Below are 22,065 nucleotides of genomic sequence, written 5' to 3'. Positions count from 1 at the left end.
GTTTATTGGTTGGTGTTCGCGATGGATCCCGACGACTCTAAATTGACCAACCGGAAAACGCCACGTAATCGTGTAAGTGCTTTCTCGTCGATCGTGCGCTACAGATTTAATTATGCTTTGTTTTTGTCAAAAGTCAAAGATGATGAAGAAGGCTACAACATAGCGTCGATCTGCACAAAAATATGACGAGTGTTCACTAGCTTGTTAAGAGCTAGGTTATGATGAGATAATATAATTTATCTACCAAATCATGTGATTACTAATTTACTATCTTTACAAATAACTACGTATAAAATGGCATGAAGCAGCAGTATTTCTGTCTAAGTTCTTTCATTCTACCAAAACCATCTCTCTTCCTTCTACCTGCTGTCGCTGGGTGACGATGATTCACCAGATGATGGTGATGACTTCACCGATGACGGACCTTCAACCCTTTGATTCCCTTTCTCATACTTTGAGACCTTGTTGAGGTTTCTACTCCCACAAGATGAATTGCACATAAAACCAGTTGTTTAAAGAATTCTTCACTATCTGAATTGCTGCCCGGAATACTAAAAAGAGTTCCTGCTAAGCAACCAGTACAAGGCATTATAGTACATAAAATGACTGGCGGGGTTAGTAGATTGTATGAACATCTCATATGATACAAATCAGAAAGATGGAATGCAACGAGCATACCTAAAGCGGCCGGAACTATAACCCCCTCTTCCAGTCTGTTGGATGCAGAGACATTCAACTTTTTACCTGTGTCGTTGCGTTCGAAAACTTGGTCCTGATCAAGGTCTTGCAAGAAAGCCATTGAATCGAAACCTTCATCTGATGAAATGCTCATGGCACTTGAATTTTCTGAGCTTGAAGAAGATGTAGGGTTGTCGAGATCTTTCAATTCCAGAAAGTCACCTCCTGAAAATAAATCAATTTTAGCTACCGAGAAAAATCCATTTCAACTATGTTTTCTCCTTGATGCTCCGGAATCAGAAGTCTCTCTGCAACACCCAATACTTCTGTCTCATAATGCTTGTTCACCTACAAATTATGGCTACACCTCAAATAGACAAACAGAACAACAGCAAAATTTAATTATTGAAAGAAGTAGACAGGTATAAGAAAAACTGATCATCCTCTTCAAATTCTCTCCCAACATTCCTCGTGTTAACAAGTGGCTCACGGTTTTCGATCTAGTTGTCTACTGTTATCTTATCAATCTTGGAAATCATCCTAGGACTCGAATCATTTGATTTCCATATTCTGAAAATCATCCAGTCCAGTTATCTTAACCGTAGCACAAGTATTTGCATTGTGACTAACTAGAGTAGAAGTATAGCTAAACTATAAAGTAGGATAGTCCTAAATCCTAATCAGAGCAGATATTTCATGGCCAAGAGGCAACTTGTTGATATTTTAGGTGACTTCAGTTGTTTCAATGTTAAATGCCCAAGTTGATATCTTGATGTCAAAGCCATCAGGTTGAAAGATTTGTATGATTTATTGTCCTAAATAATCCCAGAAGGAAAATGAAATCAAATAGATCAACTGACCAAAGTAAACATGCAGATACTGAGATAACTGACGGTCCCTCGATGAACCAATTCTTGTACTGCTATTAGTATCCAGAACAGGAGGTTCTGGTAAATGATTTTCGGCGTTGATTTTAGCACTAAATAAGTTCTGCTGCATGTCATTACTGGCAGGTTGAGTTGATAACTGAAATAGAACAAACATGTTGTTAAACTGTAAGCTTGTACGTCTTCCGGTTTGGTAGAGTACCTTTTTTTGCATTTCATCGCACAGTCTCTTCTGAGTTATGCTGAAAACTTGCATCACCCAGTTAGTTTTACGCTCATAAGGGACTTGACCATTGTAGTATTCAAGAGTGGTTGTCCAACCAAAAATATCCGAGTTTGAGAAGACTTCACGGGCCTCCTCTTTTGGCTTCCAGAGGCTATGTTCAATATCAGCAAAACTCAAGAGATATTGCTGTGAAAAAAACAATTCACGTGATAATGTTGTCCAAGAAATAATTGTTCAAATGGTGTGAATTATACAGTGCATGGATTGGTCGCCATGCAAGCCAAACGAGATCATAGGTCGCCATACACTCGGTGTGACCTTGTATGTCGCCATGCAAGTGGCTCGAACTCCTCCGTGATTCTGCTGAAATCAAGACAAAGGTGGCTCTGCCTCCCTCACCCCTGTCTCCCTCATGCATGCAATAATGAAATCACGACAAAAGTGTTCTATACGAGCTGTGGCGAGAGGATGAAGCTTTGCTACGAGCTGTGGTGAGAGGATGAAACTTTGCTACGAGCTGTGGTGAGAGGATGAAGCTTTGCATGCGCCATGCACGTCTGAAGAGGTCGTCATGCACGTCGGAAGAGGTCGCCTGCATGTAGTGAGAGCAGACGAGCATGCAGCGGGGAGCAGGGCGCAGGACAAGGTCGCCCAACGTGCATGGCGGCCTACCATGTCGCATGGCGACCTATGCTGGGAAGTTGCCATGTCGTAGGTCGCCCGGAAGGCATGGCGACCTACTGCCAACACAGTGTAATTCGCCGTATTTGAGCAATTAATCTTGGGAGTACGTTATATCGTTAAATAAAAAATTCGAGAACATTATCTCGAAAGTTTTGCCGTTCAATATCAGTGTTATCGTTTGAGCTACTGAAGCCTCGAAACCCTAGAAGACACAAATTTAAGAACAAAATCAATCCTAACTGTTTCATTTTAGATGCTCACTCTATCGCATGACATAAAAATTCCAGAAGTCTCCCATGCCTTCATGATAAATTTAATTACACGAATAGAACTTGAGAATAAGTTCAGAGAGTCACAGAAGACACAACTTTTCAGCTCGTAGAGAAGACAAAGGCTTTGTAACTAATGCGTAGATACAAGAACATCGAGCATACATCTATTTTACAGTGGCAGGCAAAGCAACAGTCTTGTGAGAGGAGGATGGAAGCAAAATCTTATTGATTATCAGAAAGAAAGCTTATTGATTAAGGGTCAGACGAGAAATGATTATTTGCTCCAATTATGCACATTAGAACATAGCAAAATTCAGGGAGTTATAGATAATAAGTTACGGTAAAAGAAAAAAGAGAGGCTCTAAGCTGGTAAGCTTCGGGGCTCATATCTGTAAGGATTGACATCAATAACATTACTTGGTAGGGGAGATCCACTAGTCAGTTTGTCAAGACCGATAAAGAGCTCCTCATTGGTGCAGGTGAAACCAATATTCGCAGGTGGGGAAGCTGCCCGAGTGGCCATGGTGATCTGATTTCAGACAACAAATAAATGATCGCATCACTAAATAGTTTAGCTGGTGCAGCTATAAAAAGAAGACCTTCCAAGCTGGTGGGTTTCAAGTTTCTACTACCAAAAAAAACTAACAATAAATTAATATAAAAATAGCAACAACAAAAAAAACTGGTAAATGATACATTGCATATAGAATCATTTGTATCATTTGTATGCATCTTTTTGCTAGACGGCAGTGGAAGTTTGTAATTGTCTTGTTGTATTTTAGCTTTGGTTCTTTTATGTCTAAAAATGTCTGTCTTCAGTGTTAGAAGAAGAAGACCCGTGAATTTTGTGGATTTTTTTAATTTTTTTGACGGAATTTATCGCATCGACTTAAATCAAACGATCCGATAATATAAAGGATCAAACACACTTAATTAAAAAATCGGTGACAAAAGTCGATTAGACCGAAAATAAAAGAGACTATTAACATGGTTTACATTTTTTTGAAAAAAATGAGGTGATTGAGAATTATTTTAAAATTTAAGTCATATGTTAAAGTATTAGTGAAACTTATCAGTTTTATACAATTTTAATTCATTTCTTCATAGTTTTTTACAATTTTGATTCATTTCATATGAAAAATACTATTTTTTAAAAATACTTTATAAAACTCGTTATATAAAAATGACAAATTTCACGTGTATAATAACAAATGACCTATATATTAAAATTCTCAACCGGAAGTCGAATTGTTACGGCTCCAAGAGGCGGGAAGGCATATGTATTTGGACCGAAAGCCCACGCGTTAAAAGTACGTGCGTAATAATGGGTTTTTTTGGCCCATTACCGTGGATCCTAAAACTATTTAGGTAAAAAGGGATGTCAACAAATTATTTTTGGATCTACTACATATTTTACGATACAAGGAGAACTCGTCACCTGTGGGATATTATTTTTATATTAGAGGATTATTATTTTAATATTTTTTTTTATAATTTTTAATTATTAATAACACGTACATATGTTATAAATATAATTATTCTAATTTAAATTTTTTAAAAAATAATATTTTTTAATCACTAAAATCATTTGTTAAATTTATTCCTTATGTATTTTAGTTTAAATTTTAATTTAACATATAGACTATTATTTGTTATTTTGTCTCTATCTTATTAATCACTGGATGAGTACTACTATTGACATGCATTGAAATTCATCACTAATACAAAATAGGGTAAAATTCATAAATTGGCACAAAAATTTTTAAATTGATTTTATTTATCATTGAATTTATAAAAGTTACAAAATAGACATTAAACTTTAAATTTCGTTAAAAATAATAAATAACAATCGTTAAATATTATTAAGGGGTGAATAACATACTAAATTAATGAAAAATATCTTATTTAGCCCCTCGATTATAACTAAAATTTTAATTTAATATTTTTCAACATTTTTAACTGACACGTTTCTTGTTTGGTTTTTGTCAATTGGGACCCTTGGATTGTATCGCTGAAGAGATCTGTGGCTAAAATTCCTTTAGTTGGTCTCATCAGGTGAGTTTACTTCAACCCCCTAAATTTCTCTAATTGTCAAACTGTTAAGTTTCTTCATTACTGGTCTTTCAAGCTTGATACAGCTGTGGTGGAAGTTTTTGTTTTACTTCACATTTAAGTTCTTAATCTACTAGGTTCATTGCTTATGTTGCAGCAATGTTTTTATGGATATATACAAATCTTTGTTTTGGAAAGTGTTGCTTACTTGCAAGTGTTTGAGTTCTTAAGCCTAAATTTATAGTTGTTTTGGATGGTTATAGCTGTTATAGCCGTATAGGGTTACATGTTGTTTCGGAGTGATGAATGATATTTTGGCTTGTTTGTTACAGCAAATGCCTCAGTTGTGTCTACGTTCAACCGGAGTCGAAATCATCAGACTTCAAAGTTGTTGCAGGCAGAACAACTATAGATCTCTCAAACATGTTCTTCACCACTTACCATTGATTCAAAGTAAATTGCATAAATGATCTTTCTTTCAGGTGTTGTGACTGACAGAGTTCATGAAGCTCATCAAAATAGATCTGCTCCAATGATGATGCTCTTTCCAGGTTAATCATCGTTTTGATCCGCTATATGCATTTATAACATGGTTAGTTTATAGTGCATGCTATACCCTAGTAGTGTGGGTCTGTATGCATGCATGTATGTAGCTGATGTTTCATAGCTGCATAAATTTTTCATATTCCTATAAGTTCCCGATGAGTAAGAGTTTGATTCATATTCATCTTGACAACAGAATGAACAACTACAAATGGGGATTACCTTCTCCCACTCAAGGCTGGTGCATATTTGGCTGGAGCACTTGTGGTGACTGTTATATTAAGGTACCCATACCAAAGATTTAGTCCAACCTGGGACTCAATAACAGGGGTGATTGAGTATTTCTTAAGCAGATTCAAGATGACTGTAAATTTTCATAATAAAATTTATATTTTCCCTAATTAAGTAGCTATGTAATACACAACTAACTGGTCATTCGATATCGGAAACATTTTTTTTCTGGATGATGCATTTTGTATTGCTCCCTGTAGGTACGGCACGTTGTTCTACTTCTGTGTCAATTTGTAAATCACATGGAAGTGATAGACTTGCCTATCTACTACCCCTCGCTGCAAGAGAAGGATGACCCAAAGCAATATGCTAATAATGTCCGAAGATTGATGGCCACTGAGGTATGCATGTCACAAATTGTGTTTTTTCTTCAAAAAAAAATATCTATCCTAACACCATTGACGGATAGAAGATACCATATTTTGATTGTTCCAGAGTTTCGAGGCACCTGCTTAAAGCGCCATTGTGTTCTTTTCATGCCATGTAGTCACCAATATGCAGTAGGAAAACCATCATGTTTATTCACATTGTTTGATTTCTTTGAATCCCAGGGAGGTAAGCAGCCTCTTAAGGGTGATTGTAGAAGTAACAAAGACTTTTGCCGCATGGACACGGAAGATAGGCAACCGAAGGCACATCTCAGCCTCTTCTTCTCACTATCGTATGGTTGATAGTTTGGATCGTGCCGCACAACAGAAGTCTTAAGGGCTTCGGGAAGAACGCAGTTGCACTTTGAACCTAATACAAACAAAAGGCGAGGCATGTGACACCAGAAGATGCGTAAGTGATGTAATAACAAGGATCACTAGGATATTAAGGATACCTATCCCTGCCAGTCGGTTTACCCATTTTGGAATGTGTTTCCGCGTCAGCTTGTTGCAAATATCCCTGCAGAAATGGTTGCAGTTCTTGATAATCAAATGTGAATAAAATAAATTTCAATTTCGAATTATACGAATATCCGAAAAATAAATGGGCATTCAGGCCTACGCCCAGGGAGCAGGGTCCTTTCTTCGCATTCTCCTTGTCGCAGCGAAGAGCCCGCCTCATTCTATGTGATTTTCTTTATATCTCTTAATAATATACGGATCGAAAAATAATGAAATGTTCGGATCGGATATCCGAATATCATTTCTGAAAATTTGGATATTGTATTTTTTATCAGATTCAGATCGCTATTTTAATTATCTGAAATTTTTAATATATCCGAATTTTCGGATAAATTATGCTAAATAAACCTTAATAGAACTAATTGAAGTGCTTTTAGAGTTTGACAAAAAGTTGCACAAAAGGAAAGGAAGTGAATAGAGAAAGATATTCAACATGTTTATCAGAAGATAATTACATTTATTCTTTGTTATGTTATTGAAAACTACAAAATACAACATGTCAAAGTTCAGATGGTTTCATAATATCTTTTGAACAGCCAAAATAATCTAAAAGAACCCTTCCTTGAAGTGCATGTAGTGAACTGGTTGTAACGGTTAACTGTTGTCATCCGAAACTCGTGCGTTCGCGAATAAACTCTCTCTTCGTTTAGGAAAGCCGGGCGGTGGTTCAAGGGTCGAAATCCTATAATTTAGCTCCGGTGCAGCTCTATAATTCGGATCAATGGAAGAGGGTCTGGAGATGGGATCGGCAGATTTCGGCCTGAAAGAACTGGTAGCTCCAGCTGGATATCGAGAAGGAGATGCGTACCTTCGACTTCGAAGACCACTGCTTCTCAGGTCCGCCACATCAGAACCTCTTGAAGAAGTATCTATAAAAGGCCTGTCTCCTGAATTAGATCCTACTGGGGCACCATTTGTAGCTGATGTGGAGGTGGAGGTAAAAGGGTCATCAGGTCCCCATAAAGTAAGAGCCTCTTTCTTCTTAGCAAAGAATTGCCATGCTCCGAATAGGAAAAGTATGAAAAACAGTACGGGGCTGGTCCATAGGATCGAATTCGATTCACCTTTCAGAACCGGAAGGTTAGAGTGATACATCCCCATATACCCGCCTCCAAGTCCAAGGACAATGAGCTTTTCACGATCACCGGCTATTACAGGCATAACCTGTCCTCTCTCTTTATTTTCATCCATCACTTGGTAAGTTAAAAACGACAACTTGATCTCATCCAACGAGGTGGAGGAAAGAAGCCGTGGCACACCGGCTCTAACATAATGCGGGGTAGAAATGTTGAACACGAAAACCTTTTCTGGATCAACAACAATCAAGTATCCTTTAATAGCCTGAAATGCAAGGGGTTCAAGCATTTCAAGCTTTTTCTTGTACCTAACCCTGCACTTGAAGTTAGTAATATCGCCCAACAACAAAACATGAATCAAATCACCGTCTGATGTAAAACCATACGCTTTAGACCGCTCCGTTGCATCGAAGACGTAATTCCGAGCAAGGGAATGATTCAACCCTTCACATTCTGATTCCTTAACTTTCAAGCTCCGCAAATCCAATGACCCGGCACCGGTCTCTGTCAAGAACAAAAGCCTTTGCTTCAAGAACACAAGCGGCTTACTTCTTGGCATGGCAGAGCCGTAAAGTGATCCGTTTTCTCTGAAAACTCTTATTTTCCCACTAAGATCTGTAGATAAAATATACCTCATCCTTCCAACATGATGAACTTCCAATGTAGTTATCGGCAGCCCATCTTCCCCACTTCCGGCAGCCACAAATTTACCAACAAATTCAATTACAGAGAACCCAACTCGTCTCCATTTAATCTTTCATAAACTCTATGCATCGAGATCACACCATTTCGATGTCCGATGACAACGGAACTCTCATTCTTATAAACAGACATGTATGCAACCATCGCTGTAATCGGTGATTCACACTCGGTATAAAACTCAACCAGAACATCCCCATTCCTTGAAACACAAACACCCTTCCTCTTTCATCCCCAACAGCAACATACTTGCTGAATCCATCGTAATCACGAAACGGAAAACGTTTATGCAAGTTGCAACAGACCCTAACTTCACAGCTGAAATGAATTGAAACCTCTCAGACCAAACGGCTGTATTTAGTAACCTCAAGATCCCTCCCTTTTTCCCCATCTTTAGCTTTAAAATCTTGATTTTTCGTCCCACCGTCATATTCTCTTAAACTAATTTTATCTTTCTTCCCTAAACTATCAACACTAAACTCATCATCAGCTTTTGAAGATTCTGATAGCTTTGTTTCTAGTCTAGAAACTACTTCACTGAGATTTCTCACTAATTCTTCAAGTTTCAACAATAAAACTTCCTGGGGGTCATTAAAACGATCAGATGAATCCTTGGGTTCATATTCATGGCGAGGAATCTGGTCATGCCCGTGCTCATTTTGGATTGAGACAGAATTAGAGTTTGCAAAAAGTATGGAAAGACAGAAGAAGAAAAAGAACCTGACTTTGTGGGGATCTGCCATTTGAAAGGGAAAAATGCTTGAAGGCCGACTGTTGTTTCAATGTTTTTCCATTACAAAACCCAGAGCTTGTAAGAATTGCAGATCTTAATTGTGTGTTTTTCGGATATGGGTTTATTGTATTTCGGGCGAATATTTGCAATAATTGGTGGATTATATGATGTGGGAAAATTAGTTCGAGAGAGTTGGTATCTTAATACACGGTTAAGAGAAGTACTACCGAAATATTTATTATTTTTTTAATATTTTTGATAAAAAAATTTATTTAAAAAATTATTATTTTTACCAAAAATAAACTTCCAAAAATACTCATATTATCTCATACTTGTAGAATCTCAATATTTACCTTGATTTTTTTAAAAGAAAAAAAAACCTTGATAACGTAATACCTCTTTATTTAATTAAAAAAATTTAAATTTTTTTTATAATTTAAATTAAATTTTATAAATATTTTTTATTAATTATTTTTTATATTTAAAACTAATTTCCCCTGTATAAATTAGTTATTTCATTTACTGGATTATCAAAATTTATTTATACTAATTTAAGCTAGTTTTTTTTTTCATATATTGAACTATCAAGAATTTATGATTGTTTTGTTTCTCTTTATTTATTCTCCCTTTCATGCGCCCTTCTGGCTTTGAGGGACACCTATTCTTATAACTGTGATTGGGATGGAGCTATCAATAAAGGTGTGTTTGGTTCACGGGATATAAGATTATCAGTGGGAATAAAATATTATTAGGGAATAGAATTACTGGGAATGTTGTATTTTGTGTTTGGTTGGTTTAGCATGAATGTAAGATTAAATTTAAATTCGACGATGTTCGGGATCTCTACCAGACAGTTGGAATGCTACTATTACAACAGTCAGCAGCTCGTCGGGAAACATCAAATTAAAATTCGACGATGTTCGGGATCTGGTATTGAGTGAAGAAATTCGACGAAGAGAATCGGGTGAAGTATCAACCTCCTCAGCCTTGCACACGGAGTCTAAAGGGAGAACTTCAGAAAGAAATTCAAATCGTGGCAGATCAAAATCCAGACGGGGAAAATCCAGAACGGGAAAGAAAGATTGTACTTGTTATAATTGTGGCAAGAAGGGTCACTTTAAAAGAGATTGACGAGCATTGAAGAAAGATACCAGCGCACAGGATTCTACCAACATGACAGAGGAGACAGGTGATGCCATGATTATAAGCGTCAACAGTCCAATTGAATCATGGATCTTGGATTCAGGGGCATCTTTCCACTCCACCCCATGCCAAGAAATCATGGAGAACTATGTCAATGGTGATTTTGGAAGGGTTCATTTAGCTGATGATGAAACCTTAAAGATCATAGGAAAATGAGACATCCAATTAAAGTTGCAAAACCAGACCACCTGGACGCTGAAGGGAGTGAGACATATTCCTGGCCTCAAAAGAAATTTGATTTCTGTAGGACAGCTTGATGGAGAAGGATATAGCACAACCTTTTCAGGCTGTGAATGGAATATTACCAAATGAGCACTCGTCATTGCTCGTGGTAAGAAGACTGGTACTCTCTATGTAACATCAAATTTAGAGAATATCATTGCTGCAGCAGATGCTGATGGAAAATCAAACATATGGCACAAAAAGCTTGGTCATATGAGCGAGAAAGGGATGAAGACACTTTTGTTAAAAGGGAAGATGTCGGATCTAAAGAATGTAGATGTCGGACTATGCGAGGATTGCATCTTTGGCAAACAAAAGAAAGTCAGCTTTGCAAAGATTGGTAAGACACCCAAGGCTGAAAAGTTAGAGTTGGTTCTTACTAATATATGTGGACCATCTCCAGTTCCATCTCTTGCAGGCTCATTATATTATGTCACCTTCATCGATGATTCTACAAGGAAGGTGTGGGTTTATTTTCTGAAGAAGAAATCAGAAGTCTTTGATACCTTCAGAAAATGGAAGGTCATGGTGGAAAATGGAGACTGGTTTAAAAGTCAAGCGGTTGAGGTCTGATAATGGAAGAGAGTACAAAAATAGAAGATTCAGAGATTTCTGCGCAAATAATGGGATCAAGATGGAGACAACAGTTCCAATGACACCGCAGCAGAATGGCGTAGCAGAGAGCATGAACAGAACTCTGAATGAACGTGCTAGAAGCATGAGGATACATGCCGGATTGCCCAAATTTCTATGGGCTGAAGCTATCAACACTGCAGCTTACCTGATCAACTGTGTGCCCTCAGTTCCTTTAGATGGCAGAATACCAGAGAAAGTTTGGAGCAAAAAAGAAATAAACCTTTCACACTTAAGAGTGTTTGGTTGTATTTCTTATGTACACATTGATTACGCTGAAAGAAGTAAACTTGATGCCAAGTCCAACAAATGCGTCTTTGTTGGTTATGGTGGTGATGAGTTTGGTTACCGATTTTGGGACTACGAAAATCGAAAGATCATTAAAAGCAGAGATGTAATTTTCAATGAGAATGTGATGTACAAAGATATATCAACTGTAGAATCAAGTAGCTCCAATACCGAAGCTGAAACAAAGGAATTTGTTGAGTTCGATGAGATTTTTAGAAATGATGTTCAGATCAATCCTGAAGCAGTTCAAGAAGAACCAGGCACACCAGGACTGAGATGTTCCTCCAGAATTCCTAAACTAACCCAACGGTATTCTCATTCTTTGCACTACTTGTTGCTGACTGACAATGGTGAACTAGAGTACTATGATGAAGCAATGCAAGTGGAGGATTCAGTCAAGTGGGAGTCTTCCATGAAAGATGAGATGGACTCGCTTATGTCAAATCAGACGTGGGAATTACCTGAATTACCACCAAGCAAGAAAGCGCTCCACAACAAGTGGATTTACAGGATCAAAGAAAAAGCACGATGGGAGCAAACGCTACAAAGCAAGATTGGTTGTAAAAGGTTTTCAGCAAAAGGAAGGTATTGACTACAATAAAATTTTCTCTCCAGTTGTAAAACTGTCTACAATCAGACTGGTGTTGAAAATTGTAGCTGCAGAAAATTTACATCTTATTAGATGTAAAGATTGCTTTCCTTCATGGTGATTTGGAGGAAGAAATCTATATGTGGCAGCCAGAAGGCTTCATAGAGGAAAGCAAGAAAAACCGGGTATGCAGGTTGAAGAAGAGCTTATATGGTTTAAAACAAGCTCCTAGACAATGGTACAAGAAGTTCGATAGCTTCATAAGTAGCAGTGGTTTTACCAGATGCCAAGCAGATCATTGTTGCTACATCAAGAGGTTCGACAATAGCTTCATTATTTTATTGTTGTACGTTGATGACATGCTCGTTGTAGGCTCAGACATGCAAGAGATTATAAACTTGAAGCAAAAATTGTCTAAGCAATTTGCTATGAAGGATTCGGGCGCTACGAAGCAGATTCTTGGGATGAGGATTAAGAGAGACACAAAGTCGGGGACTTTGATGTTATCATAGGCCAAGAACATCAACAAAGTACTCTCCAGGTTCAACATGCAAGATGCTAAATCAGTAAGTACACCTTTAGGTGTTCATTTTAGACTCTCCAAAGAACAGTCACCAAAGACGGAGGAAGAACGTGCACACATGGAGAATGTGTCGTATGCCTCAATAATTGGAAGTCTGATGTATGACATGGTTTGTACCAGACCAGATATTGCTCATGCAGTGGGAGCTGTTAGCAGGTACATGAATAATCCAGGCAAGGTACATTGGGAAGCAGTCAAATGGATCCTCAGATATCTGCGGGGTACCACAAACAATGCACTTTGTTTCAAAGGTGGAGATACGATACTGACAGACTATGTAGATACTGACTTAGCCGTAAATGTTGACATCAGAAGGAGCACTACAGGGTATGACTATACTCTAGGAGGAACCGCGGTGAGTTGGGTTTCTCAACTACAGAAGATAGTTGCTTTCTCCACAACTGAAACAGAATATGTCGCTGTTACAGAAGCCAGCAAGGAGATGGTTTTGGCTCCAAAGTTTCTTGGAAGAGTTAGGCAAGAAACAAGAAAACAATGTCTTGTATTGCGACAGTCAAAGTGTTATTCATCTAGCAAATAATCAGTCTTTTCATTCCAGGACGAAGCATATACAATTGAGATATCATTTTATCCGGCCTCTTCTGGAAGATGGGATTTTGAAGCTTGAAAAGATTAGTGGAGCTCAAAATCCAGCAGACATGTTGACAAAGACGGTGACCACAGACAAACTGAAGTTGTGTTCAACTTCAGTTAGCATGCTAGAATAACAAGACTAGAAATGTTGCTGCATTGATCGAGGTGTGAAGAAAGATTAAAATCAGTCTTCAAGTGGAAGATTGTTGGAAAGTCAACAATGGGTGGCCACCGAAAGTGGCAAGTTAGGCACCGAATGGTGCATTTAATTTTTGTTGAAAAAATGGTAAATGACATAAGTGCATTTTAGTCATTGTACTTTAGGGTATTTACAAGATTAGTCCTTAAGCTTCAACTATAAATACCCTAACCCATTTAGCTTCAAAATCATCCCAAAAATAATTTCTTCCTCCCAATATTAGAGAGTTTTCTTGTGAGAAGTGAGTGTTTTGTAAACACCTGTAAATTTTCTCTCTTAGTAAAAGATCTGCAGCAGTCCGGAGACGTAGGCACAATTGGTTGAACTCCGTTATCAATTTTTCGGGTATATTTTTCCGCTTTTATTTCGCATTCTCACTAATCTGGTTATAAGGAAATTACTCGTTCTCGTTTATTTCCCAACATTCTTAACCCTTGGTAATAAGTTATTCCCAACAGTGGTATTTTGAGGGTATATTACCGGGAATGTGATTACTCTTTCCCTTATGTATTGTTACATTATCGACGTTTTGGACTAAAATGTCCTTAATTTTTTTCTTAAAAAATATCCTTATTATGTCGTTGAATAAAAAAAATTCTATGAATGTTAAATTACAAATTTATCCTTAAATTATTTTAGATTTTAAAAAAAAGTCCATAATTAGAATTTTATACGAAGTTTAGGGGTTAAAATAAAATTTCACCATTTCATTAAACATATTTATATTTTCAATTTTGTAAACAAAATTATATAAATTTTATGATTTTTTAAAAATATATAAATTAATTATAATAAAATTATAATAAAATTTAACTTGTTAAAAAAACAAGTATATAATAAGGATAATTTGATAAAATATACATTCTAATAATCTTTTATTCTTTTAACTAAACACTGTAATCATACATTCCTGCTAAACGAACCAAACACAAAATACAACATTCCCATTAATCTTATTCCCACCGGTAATCCTATTCCTATCGGTAATCTTGCATTCCGTGAACCAAACACACTCTTAGTATTACTTGATTGAGAGGTTTTATAATGACCCTTACTATTGGTGTAGAGCGTATGATCATAATGATTATTCGTAGATTATCAAGTCCAATAGATGTAGTTAGTTGACGATTGATTTTGACATTGAGATATCATGTAACACTATTAAATGTAATGTTAAAAGGCTACGCTTTCTTGAGAGGAATAAGACTCCTAAAATTTTATATTCGAATATGTTTTTCTGAAAATTTAACTATAAATTAATACGTAAAAATCAATCTTACGAAGAAGATATAAAGATTGACACAATAATATATATATATATATATATATGGTGAAATATGTTATTCATTAAAATATATTTAAAGAATAAATATTTAAAAGTTAACGTCCACATAAATTTTAGATTCGAAAAAAATAATAAATAAACATTCCAATTCAACTCGTTAAAAGAAATTGATTATCCATGATATCCGAATATATTACAATCCACCTTAGAACATAGCAGGCTCACAGTTGCCTGAACCCAACCGCCTAAAGGAATCCAGCGCGGACGAGCTGAGTTAGCCAATTCACGATAAGCGGTGTACACGGAAATCACAGATCACAACAAGATACACGGCCATTATAAAAACAACGAGTTTTCAATATTCGCGCGCGCGTAACACGCAAACTTTGCCTTACTTTATTTCTATTGAAGATCCAATTAAAGGTTTCACCGCTCTCAGGAGTTCCCGCTACTAACAATTTGGCGGAGATCATATAATCCCAAATTATTTTTAGTTTTACCAGCCATCTCTATTCCCTTAACACTGGTTCTCCGCTGCATCGCTACGAAGCTACATTCCCTCGAACTCCTCTCCTCGTTATCTTCCCCGACGAAAGTCTTCAATCTCAGGTAACTCAGATGCTTTTTAGGTTTTTTTGTTGCGTTTGATTATCTATATTTCTAAATCTTGGTTAGATCTGGAACTTTTAGATGCATATTTTTGTTAGATTTGTTTTATTCTTTACTATTCTGTTTTAAAAACTATAAATCCGAGTTATCATTGGTAATGGATACCAGCCAACCAAGACAGTGAAGTAGTTTACCATCTTTCGTTCTTGCTTTAGCATTTCGTTTTACAGATATTGCATTTGAAAAGAGCAACGCGTCATTTTTGTATTATTACCTCGCGCATCGCTTAGTCCCTTGAATTTGCGGTCATACCAATGAAATTACAGTGCCGGATTGCAACTGCACAGTTTTGTTTTTTTTTATTTGGATTGTATTTTCTCAAAATTAACGCTAGGGTTTGGGTTATACATATTGTGTTTTCTTTTGTCTGTGGTGACTGGTGACACTCTTTCTGCTCAAAAGTTCTAATGTTGTATTGCTAGGCTACCTTAGCATTCGAAAACTGGTTGACAGGAAGACCTTTTATTATGCTCGTTTATCCAAAACTAAGCCATTTGGCCCACAGTTTCTACTCTTTGAGTTAATTTAATGTTGTTGCTATTTTTCGGTTTTCTTGTCATTAATTTGATTCACTGTTAATTATTAATGTTTGAACTTCATTTTTTGCTTGCTTTTTATTTATTAATTTGTGTAGGATTGGAGATTTCAGTTAGAAAAGCTAGACTTGCAATTTTTTTATCTAGGTATTTTGAAATTAATGCATTGTCAAATTATGTGCCATTTTATCAGGAAGTGAAATTTCTGCATTTTGCTGGCAAGCCTTTAAACCTACTGCTGAATGATCTAGGCTAGTAACAACACTAGCTAATGGAGTTAAGGAGCAGGACCCACTTGCACTTTGTCAATGCCATTAAAGGTGGCTCTGTGGAGAAGTCCATGAATGTGGGTTTTCGTGGGCGACCAGCACTCAAGTTTAGGGAAATCAAGGAAATATACATTTTTGAGAGACATCGCATATCATAATCAAGTTCCAGCAATTTATCTGAGGGATGATTTAGACAACTCACCGACCAAATGTTTAGGGGTCAAGGTAGAGAGGCAGGACTTTTCTTTAGTGAGTGGAATAAAAATCAAAAGTGAACCTGAAGATTTTGATTCAAATTGCAAAAGTGATTGTGTTGAAAGAATGCATGACCTGGATGATCTTGGCTTTGGCAATATGACATTGAAACAGATCAAGAAGAGATGCAAAAAAAGGAAAAGAAAATGCTCCAACTTTGTTGGTTTAAAAGAAGAAACCATGGAAACTTGTTCTAGTGAGAAACATGAGTTGCCTAACATTCTGCACAAGGATGGAGAATGCGATTTTGAAGTGCCTCTCATCTGTTTGAAATCTAAACTATCCAAGAATATAAAGAGAAGGAATTCTTCAAGCAAGAGCATTGCTTCTTTATCTCCACATGCAATTTCCTTAACTAAATCCAAGCAGATTCATTGTGTTGAAGAGTTACAGCTACCGAATGAAGATTCGGTTGCACCTGTTGAAGTTGAGGTTCCCGACCCTGGTTACTCGGAATGCCAAAGCTTTTTCAGTGTTACATTTGTTTCTCATTTTAGTTGCAGCAAGCCGGTGGATTCTACTGTTCATGTATCTAGTGATGTTGTCGAGGTGCCTGATCCTACAAAAGAATCTCAATATGATTCACTTAATGAAGTTTCCTATGAATATAGCAGAAATTTGGAGCTCAAATCTGATGTGAGGGTTTCTAGTAATGATATTGTTAAGGTAGACAGTCCAGAAATAGCAAGTTATGAGTACTATGACTTGTCAGAATTTAAGAAAGATAATTATATAACCTATCCCCCTTTCCTATGATGCCTCATTAGAATCAATGTCTCCAACAAAGGATTATAACGATTATAGTTTGATTCAAGTTCCTGAGACAGCTATTACTTGTGGTTTAGAAACAGGTAGCACATTGTATCATGTAGAAGAACCTCTATGCAGTGTTTCAAATAGGGTGTCTTGTGAATATCTTGAACACTTATTCCTAAATTTGCTACCAGTTCTTCTGGTTGGGAGATTGTAAAGGCAGACAGTCCAGAAATTATCAGTTATCAATGTTCAGGCTTGCACGAACTTGGACAAGAAAGATGCGCTGTCTATGCTCTACCTTATGATAGTACCCCAGAGTCAATACCACCATCCAAGGATTGTTCTGCTGATCTTGATAGCTTTAAAAGTAATTCTTCTGATCATGAGATGTCTTGGCAGACCAGCAGTCATGACAGAACTGAAGCACCTGAGTTGGTCAGTGATGATAGCCTCCAATGCTTGGAAAATATCAATGAAGGTAGTGCATGGTCCAATGAGAGCAGTAGTGCACATGGTTGGCCTTTAAACAGTGGCATCAGTCCTCCTGGAGATAGGCTGTCTTGGAGTCCACCATGCTTGAATTCTGGGGGACATTCAGTCCCTGTTTCTAGCCATTCTACTTCAGCAGGGAAGCAATTGCAGTTGCCTGACTCTGTGGCCACTGATGACGATGCTTCGGATAAGCTTATGGCATCACCAGGACATCCAGATTATCATCAAAGAAAGCATCAGCAGCAGCATCCTGAAAGGCTTCCTTCAAGTCGAAAGGTGTGCAAAACACATGTTTAGGTAACTCTTGTATTCTGTTGAAGTTTTTTCTAACTAAATGCTTTGACTTTCAGACCATTTCTCCAACATCTCAAGAAAGACTTTGTTGGGCTATGGAGTTAACCAGGTTGGATGAAGATGAGCGTCAACGTAAGTTAACAAAAGTTTGTTATTAGATTGGAATTTGGGATCTTTAACTTCTATCCTCTGCCTTTTAAAGTGGTTTTCAAAGTATTGAATCCGTCATGATCTGTGGAACAGACAAGTGGTAGCCATGAGTTTTCTTGTCAGAACTGAGCTAGGAGAAAAAGTACAAGTTCTATCGTAACTGATATTATTATTCTCTTTTATGGTTTATTCAATTAACTGCTAGTGTTTGGAGCAAAAAATGTAATTGTGGCTATCCTAAAGAACAAAAGGGAAAAAAGATTTTCTTGATGTATCATGCAGTATATTTCATCCTCTAACATCTAATATTTCCTCTAAATGGCAAAAGGATCTTAAAACTCAAGAAACTTGTAAATCTAAGTTTTGCATTCAAATGTATATCTTATTGAAGCTCTATGTTTTTTCTAGATTGGTTTGTCCTTTTGCATTCCATGTCTGCTTGATATTGATTGGTTTTGTGATACTATCAGAATGTAGGGGGAAGTTGTATTTTGGAAGGCAGACCAATCATAGGATTTTAATAGCTCAACGGCTTGACCAGTTTGGGAGAGACGGAGCCACTATCAAGCCAAAACCATTCACGAGAAAAGCAAAACAGGATAAGAAAGGATCTCCCCCTAAGGGCATTCTCAAGGGTACTCATCTTTCTGGTTCCGTACCGCACGTTAGCAGTGCATGTACCACTGCCCAACTTTGTTCACAAAGCGCCATATCATTTACACAGAGACAAATGCGAGATATTGAATCTTTGGCAACTAAACCAACAGAATTGAAGTCCATGAAAGTATTGTGATGGGGAAATTGCATTCGGAGTTGGAAGCCTCTGCAGCTACAGCTGCAAAAGAAAATGCGGACGAGGTGTGTTGATGTACAACCCCTCTTTGTTAGATGCATAAAGTTCAGTACTGATATATGTATTACCTTGTAAATTAAGTCATTCATATCTTGTTAGATGCCTGAAGTTTTCATAGCTAACTTTACTTCACTTCTGACAGATCAGGATAGCTGTTGAAAGTGCAACGAAAGCTGAAGAAACTGCAAGAAAATGGCTTTCTATGATGGCAAGAGATTGCAACCGTTTCTGTAAAATCATGGTATATTTCTCCTTTCCTTGTAGTTGAAAATACATAATGAAAAAACTCAACTTTTTTGGTTAAAAAATAAAAAACTAGTAGGGGGTTAAAAAATCAATTTTACCTGTTCGGGTTCTAGTTTTTTTTTTTTAATTTCTCCTATCGGTTGTCTAAGTTTTACGTTTAATTTATTTGATTAATCGTTTTATTAACTTGTTTAATCGGTTAGTCACTCTAATTTTTACATCCTTGTTTTCCATACTATTCGAAGCAAAACAAAGCTAAGAGGAATCATTAGCGGCTGGGGATAGAGCTTATGAGTGTTGCTGATTAGTTTAATGGTTGGATTGCAGAAATCGACCGAGGATAACACTGCTGCTTCAGAAGGTGTAATCCAGAAAGAAAGGAAGATTACATTTGCCGATGAGGCCGGTGGGAAGCTTTGCCATGTCAAGATTTTTAAGGATGACATGGGCGCAGCTTCTCCACTGCAGTGTGGCACTGGAAAGACAGAGATCGCCGGTTGAGTAGTTTTCCGGCATGTCTTGCTGGTTTGTTGTTACCAAGTTGATTCATGTGCGGCAAATAAAGGACGGCTTGCGGTTTGTTTTTACGGCATGCTTTAGTTGAGGCTTCTTAATGCGCTGTTTGTTTTTTGTTCATATTTGTATGAATGTAAGAATGTTGTATTATTCAAGAATATCCAGAATGGATAGGAATCCTCTACAGCCTTCTTGAGGTAAGAAGTTCGTTATAGGTGTCATTAGAAAATCGACTCGACTTGTAAACTAATCAAACGAATAGAAACGAGGGTATATTATATTGTTTGTTTAATTTTAATCGAATAAACGAATGAACAAACAAATAAGTGAATAAAATTTCTTATTTTTTATTTATTAAAAAAATAATTTGTTATATTTATTCATGTTTATTGTTAAAATGATAAATGAATAGTTAAGGGATTTGTAAAGTGATATATGATTAGAATTTTTATTAATCTATTATAATATTTTTTTAATATATTAAGTGTGCTGTATTGTACAACTTTACGACATCAACGAGTCGTCATTATAAATACACTGTCTATATGGTGGCGCAATTGTCCCAAAGGAAATAGCGAGAAACTAGGCGCCATATTTACAAATCTCAATTCTACCTTAATTCAAGAATAATTTATCACTATAATCACTGATGGTCGTGTATATTTTTTATTAATCTATATAAAAAATAAAATTTTAAATATTTTTAATCATTTAATAAAAATTCTCAAATATTATGTAACTTTAGTGTTCGTATAACTTTTCTTCTCATTAAAGTTAAAATATTCATTATTAATATTTGTGTAAGTTTTTAAATTTTAAGCTTAATATAAAAATAAATGCTTAAAGAATATTTCAGAAAATGTTTTAATGCCTAAATAACTTTTTGATAAAAAATAAGTAATTAAAGTTTTTTCTATTACATTTTTAGGTATCTACTGTTAAGTAACACGTGTTACTCTTAATTTTTTTAAAAATAAATATTATTTAAAAAAAAATCTAAAATAATAGATATAACTTAATGATTTTTTTAAAGATAGACGTTTGAAAAATTATTTAAATTTATTTTTATATTAAGCCAAATTTTTATAATAACTTTGTTTTGCGCAAATATCAATGATCACAAAGTTCTTCAAACTTCAATAATATCAATCCCCTTAGAAAACGTTAGTTCTCCATGTTCATGTTCAAACCATTTGCATTGCTGGAAGTACAGTCCATCTATTTTCATTTCGTTCTCAAGATCTCTAGCAATGACCACAACCCTGAAATCAGAGAGTCGTTCCAACAAGTCAAAGAGGCTCAGTTTCCAGTCTCACTTTTGAGAGTGAAAAAGCTCTCTGAAAAGCCATGTTGTCCTCAAGGGGATCTCCTCTCGCTGCTGGATACGATCTGTCAAGTAACCTTGGGTTCTCAATACATTTGATGGGTCGTTTTAAAATCTTACCCATCATGAATCTCATAGGATTGAGATGAATTCTTATGGTCTTTTTGTTTTCGGCACAGTGCAATCGATACCAAAGTGCCAGCTAGAGGAAAACCAATGGTTGCTATTGATCTAAGCGTTTCAATTCCCGAAGGAACCTACACTCGAGGTATAAATTTTCTATTATGCTCGAAATTGAATTTTATTCCTGTATTTCGATTTGGTATGATTTGATCATTCTACTTCTATGAAATATTGGGTTCTAATTTTTGTTTCTTTTTGTAGTACCGAGGTGTGGCTTGTCTTGGAAGCTTTCCATTGACGTTGATTACTGGGACCTCCAGGGTTAATATTGGTCAACCACTCAGCATTGATTTTGAAGTGAAAGTGTGTGATAGAATTGCGCTGCTAATTATTGAGAGTATAATTATGTCACGAATGAAAGAGAAGAACAAGACGGGAGATTAGAATTGAAGCGAGATATTGGGGGAAATGAAAGAGGAATTAGGGATTGAGAAAAAATGATCAGGGAATTAGGGATTTCAATTCCTAATGCTAAGACTGGAGGAAATTACATGGAGCTGGACACAAGTAAGGGAGGGCAGATGCTGAATGGGGCAGAAGAGATGGACTCAGCAGAGGATGCAACCAATAGCCCAAAGGAGGAAAATATTTAGTTTTATCTGTAGGGAATCTGTTAGAAGTTAGTATATAGTTGTCACCTTCACAATTGCCTTAGTACATTGTAATGCAAATAAAATCGTGTACTGGGAAGAAAGAGAGCACCATGAATGAATGAAATTTGTTTTCTGTAATCATCTGCTTTTCTTTCTAAACCTTCATTCCTTCGATTTTTCCTTCTCTATTCTCCTTGGTTCATAACAAATTAGTATTCAGAGCCACTCTTCCTGGCAACTTGTTCATTGCTATACCAGAAAAATATCAAACCATGGTCGAAACTCCTAATCTTTCTTCAATC

General features: G+C 36.4%; 2 protein-coding genes and 3 pseudogenes across 2 annotated transcripts; 3 read left to right on the top strand and 2 right to left on the bottom strand.

Annotated features, from left to right (window-relative positions):
* Positions 1-409: 409 nt before the first annotated feature.
* On the bottom strand, positions 410-1,384 carry LOC120169042. The gene is made up of 2 exons (XM_039177269.1): positions 679-1,384; positions 410-564 (listed from the first exon to the last, which is right to left on the bottom strand). The coding sequence occupies exons 1-2, from the start codon at positions 830-832 to the stop codon at positions 410-412; spliced, it is 309 nt and encodes a 102-aa protein (XP_039033200.1). The 5' UTR covers positions 833-1,384.
* Positions 1,385-4,719: 3,335 nt separating this feature from the next.
* Positions 4,720-15,949, top strand: LOC120169041 (annotated as a pseudogene).
* Positions 6,979-9,187, bottom strand: LOC120169117 (annotated as a pseudogene).
* Positions 15,085-19,927, top strand: LOC120169040. The gene is made up of 8 exons (XM_039177268.1): positions 15,085-15,236; positions 16,026-16,253; positions 16,471-17,022; positions 17,281-17,880; positions 17,955-18,030; positions 18,519-18,838; positions 19,044-19,142; positions 19,475-19,927. Exons 2-8 carry the CDS (start codon positions 16,104-16,106, stop codon positions 19,646-19,648), a joined length of 1,971 nt encoding a protein of 656 aa, XP_039033199.1. The 5' UTR covers positions 15,085-15,236; positions 16,026-16,103; the 3' UTR covers positions 19,649-19,927.
* Positions 19,928-20,837: 910 nt separating this feature from the next.
* LOC120169039 lies at positions 20,838-21,554 on the top strand (annotated as a pseudogene).
* Positions 21,555-22,065: the final 511 nt, after the last annotated feature.

Source organism: Hibiscus syriacus, unplaced genomic scaffold (assembly GCF_006381635.1).
Source record: "Hibiscus syriacus cultivar Baekdansim isolate YM2019G1 unplaced genomic scaffold, ASM638163v2 tig00111745_pilon, whole genome shotgun sequence".
NCBI classification, from domain to species: Eukaryota; Viridiplantae; Streptophyta; class Magnoliopsida; order Malvales; family Malvaceae; genus Hibiscus; species Hibiscus syriacus.
Note: the sequence above shows the minus strand (reverse complement) of the source record. Positions and strands in the feature narration are given on the sequence as shown.

Excerpts from the sequence above, each read along its gene's own strand:
- LOC120169040 (XM_039177268.1), top strand. The coding sequence starts at position 16,104 with ATGGAGTTAAGGAGCAGGACCCACTTGCACTTTGTCAATGCCATTAAA. Across the intron at positions 17,023-17,280 it reads CTAGTAATGATATTGTTAAG|CTTATTCCTAAATTTGCTAC; the intron begins GTAGACAGTCCA and ends ATATCTTGAACA. Across the intron at positions 18,031-18,518 it reads GGATGAAGATGAGCGTCAAC|AATGTAGGGGGAAGTTGTAT; the intron begins GTAAGTTAACAA and ends TGATACTATCAG.
- LOC120169042 (XM_039177269.1), bottom strand. The coding sequence starts at position 832 with ATGAGCATTTCATCAGATGAAGGTTTCGATTCAATGGCTTTCTTGCAA. Across the intron at positions 565-678 it reads TATAGTTCCGGCCGCTTTAG|GAACTCTTTTTAGTATTCCG; the intron begins GTATGCTCGTTG and ends GTTGCTTAGCAG.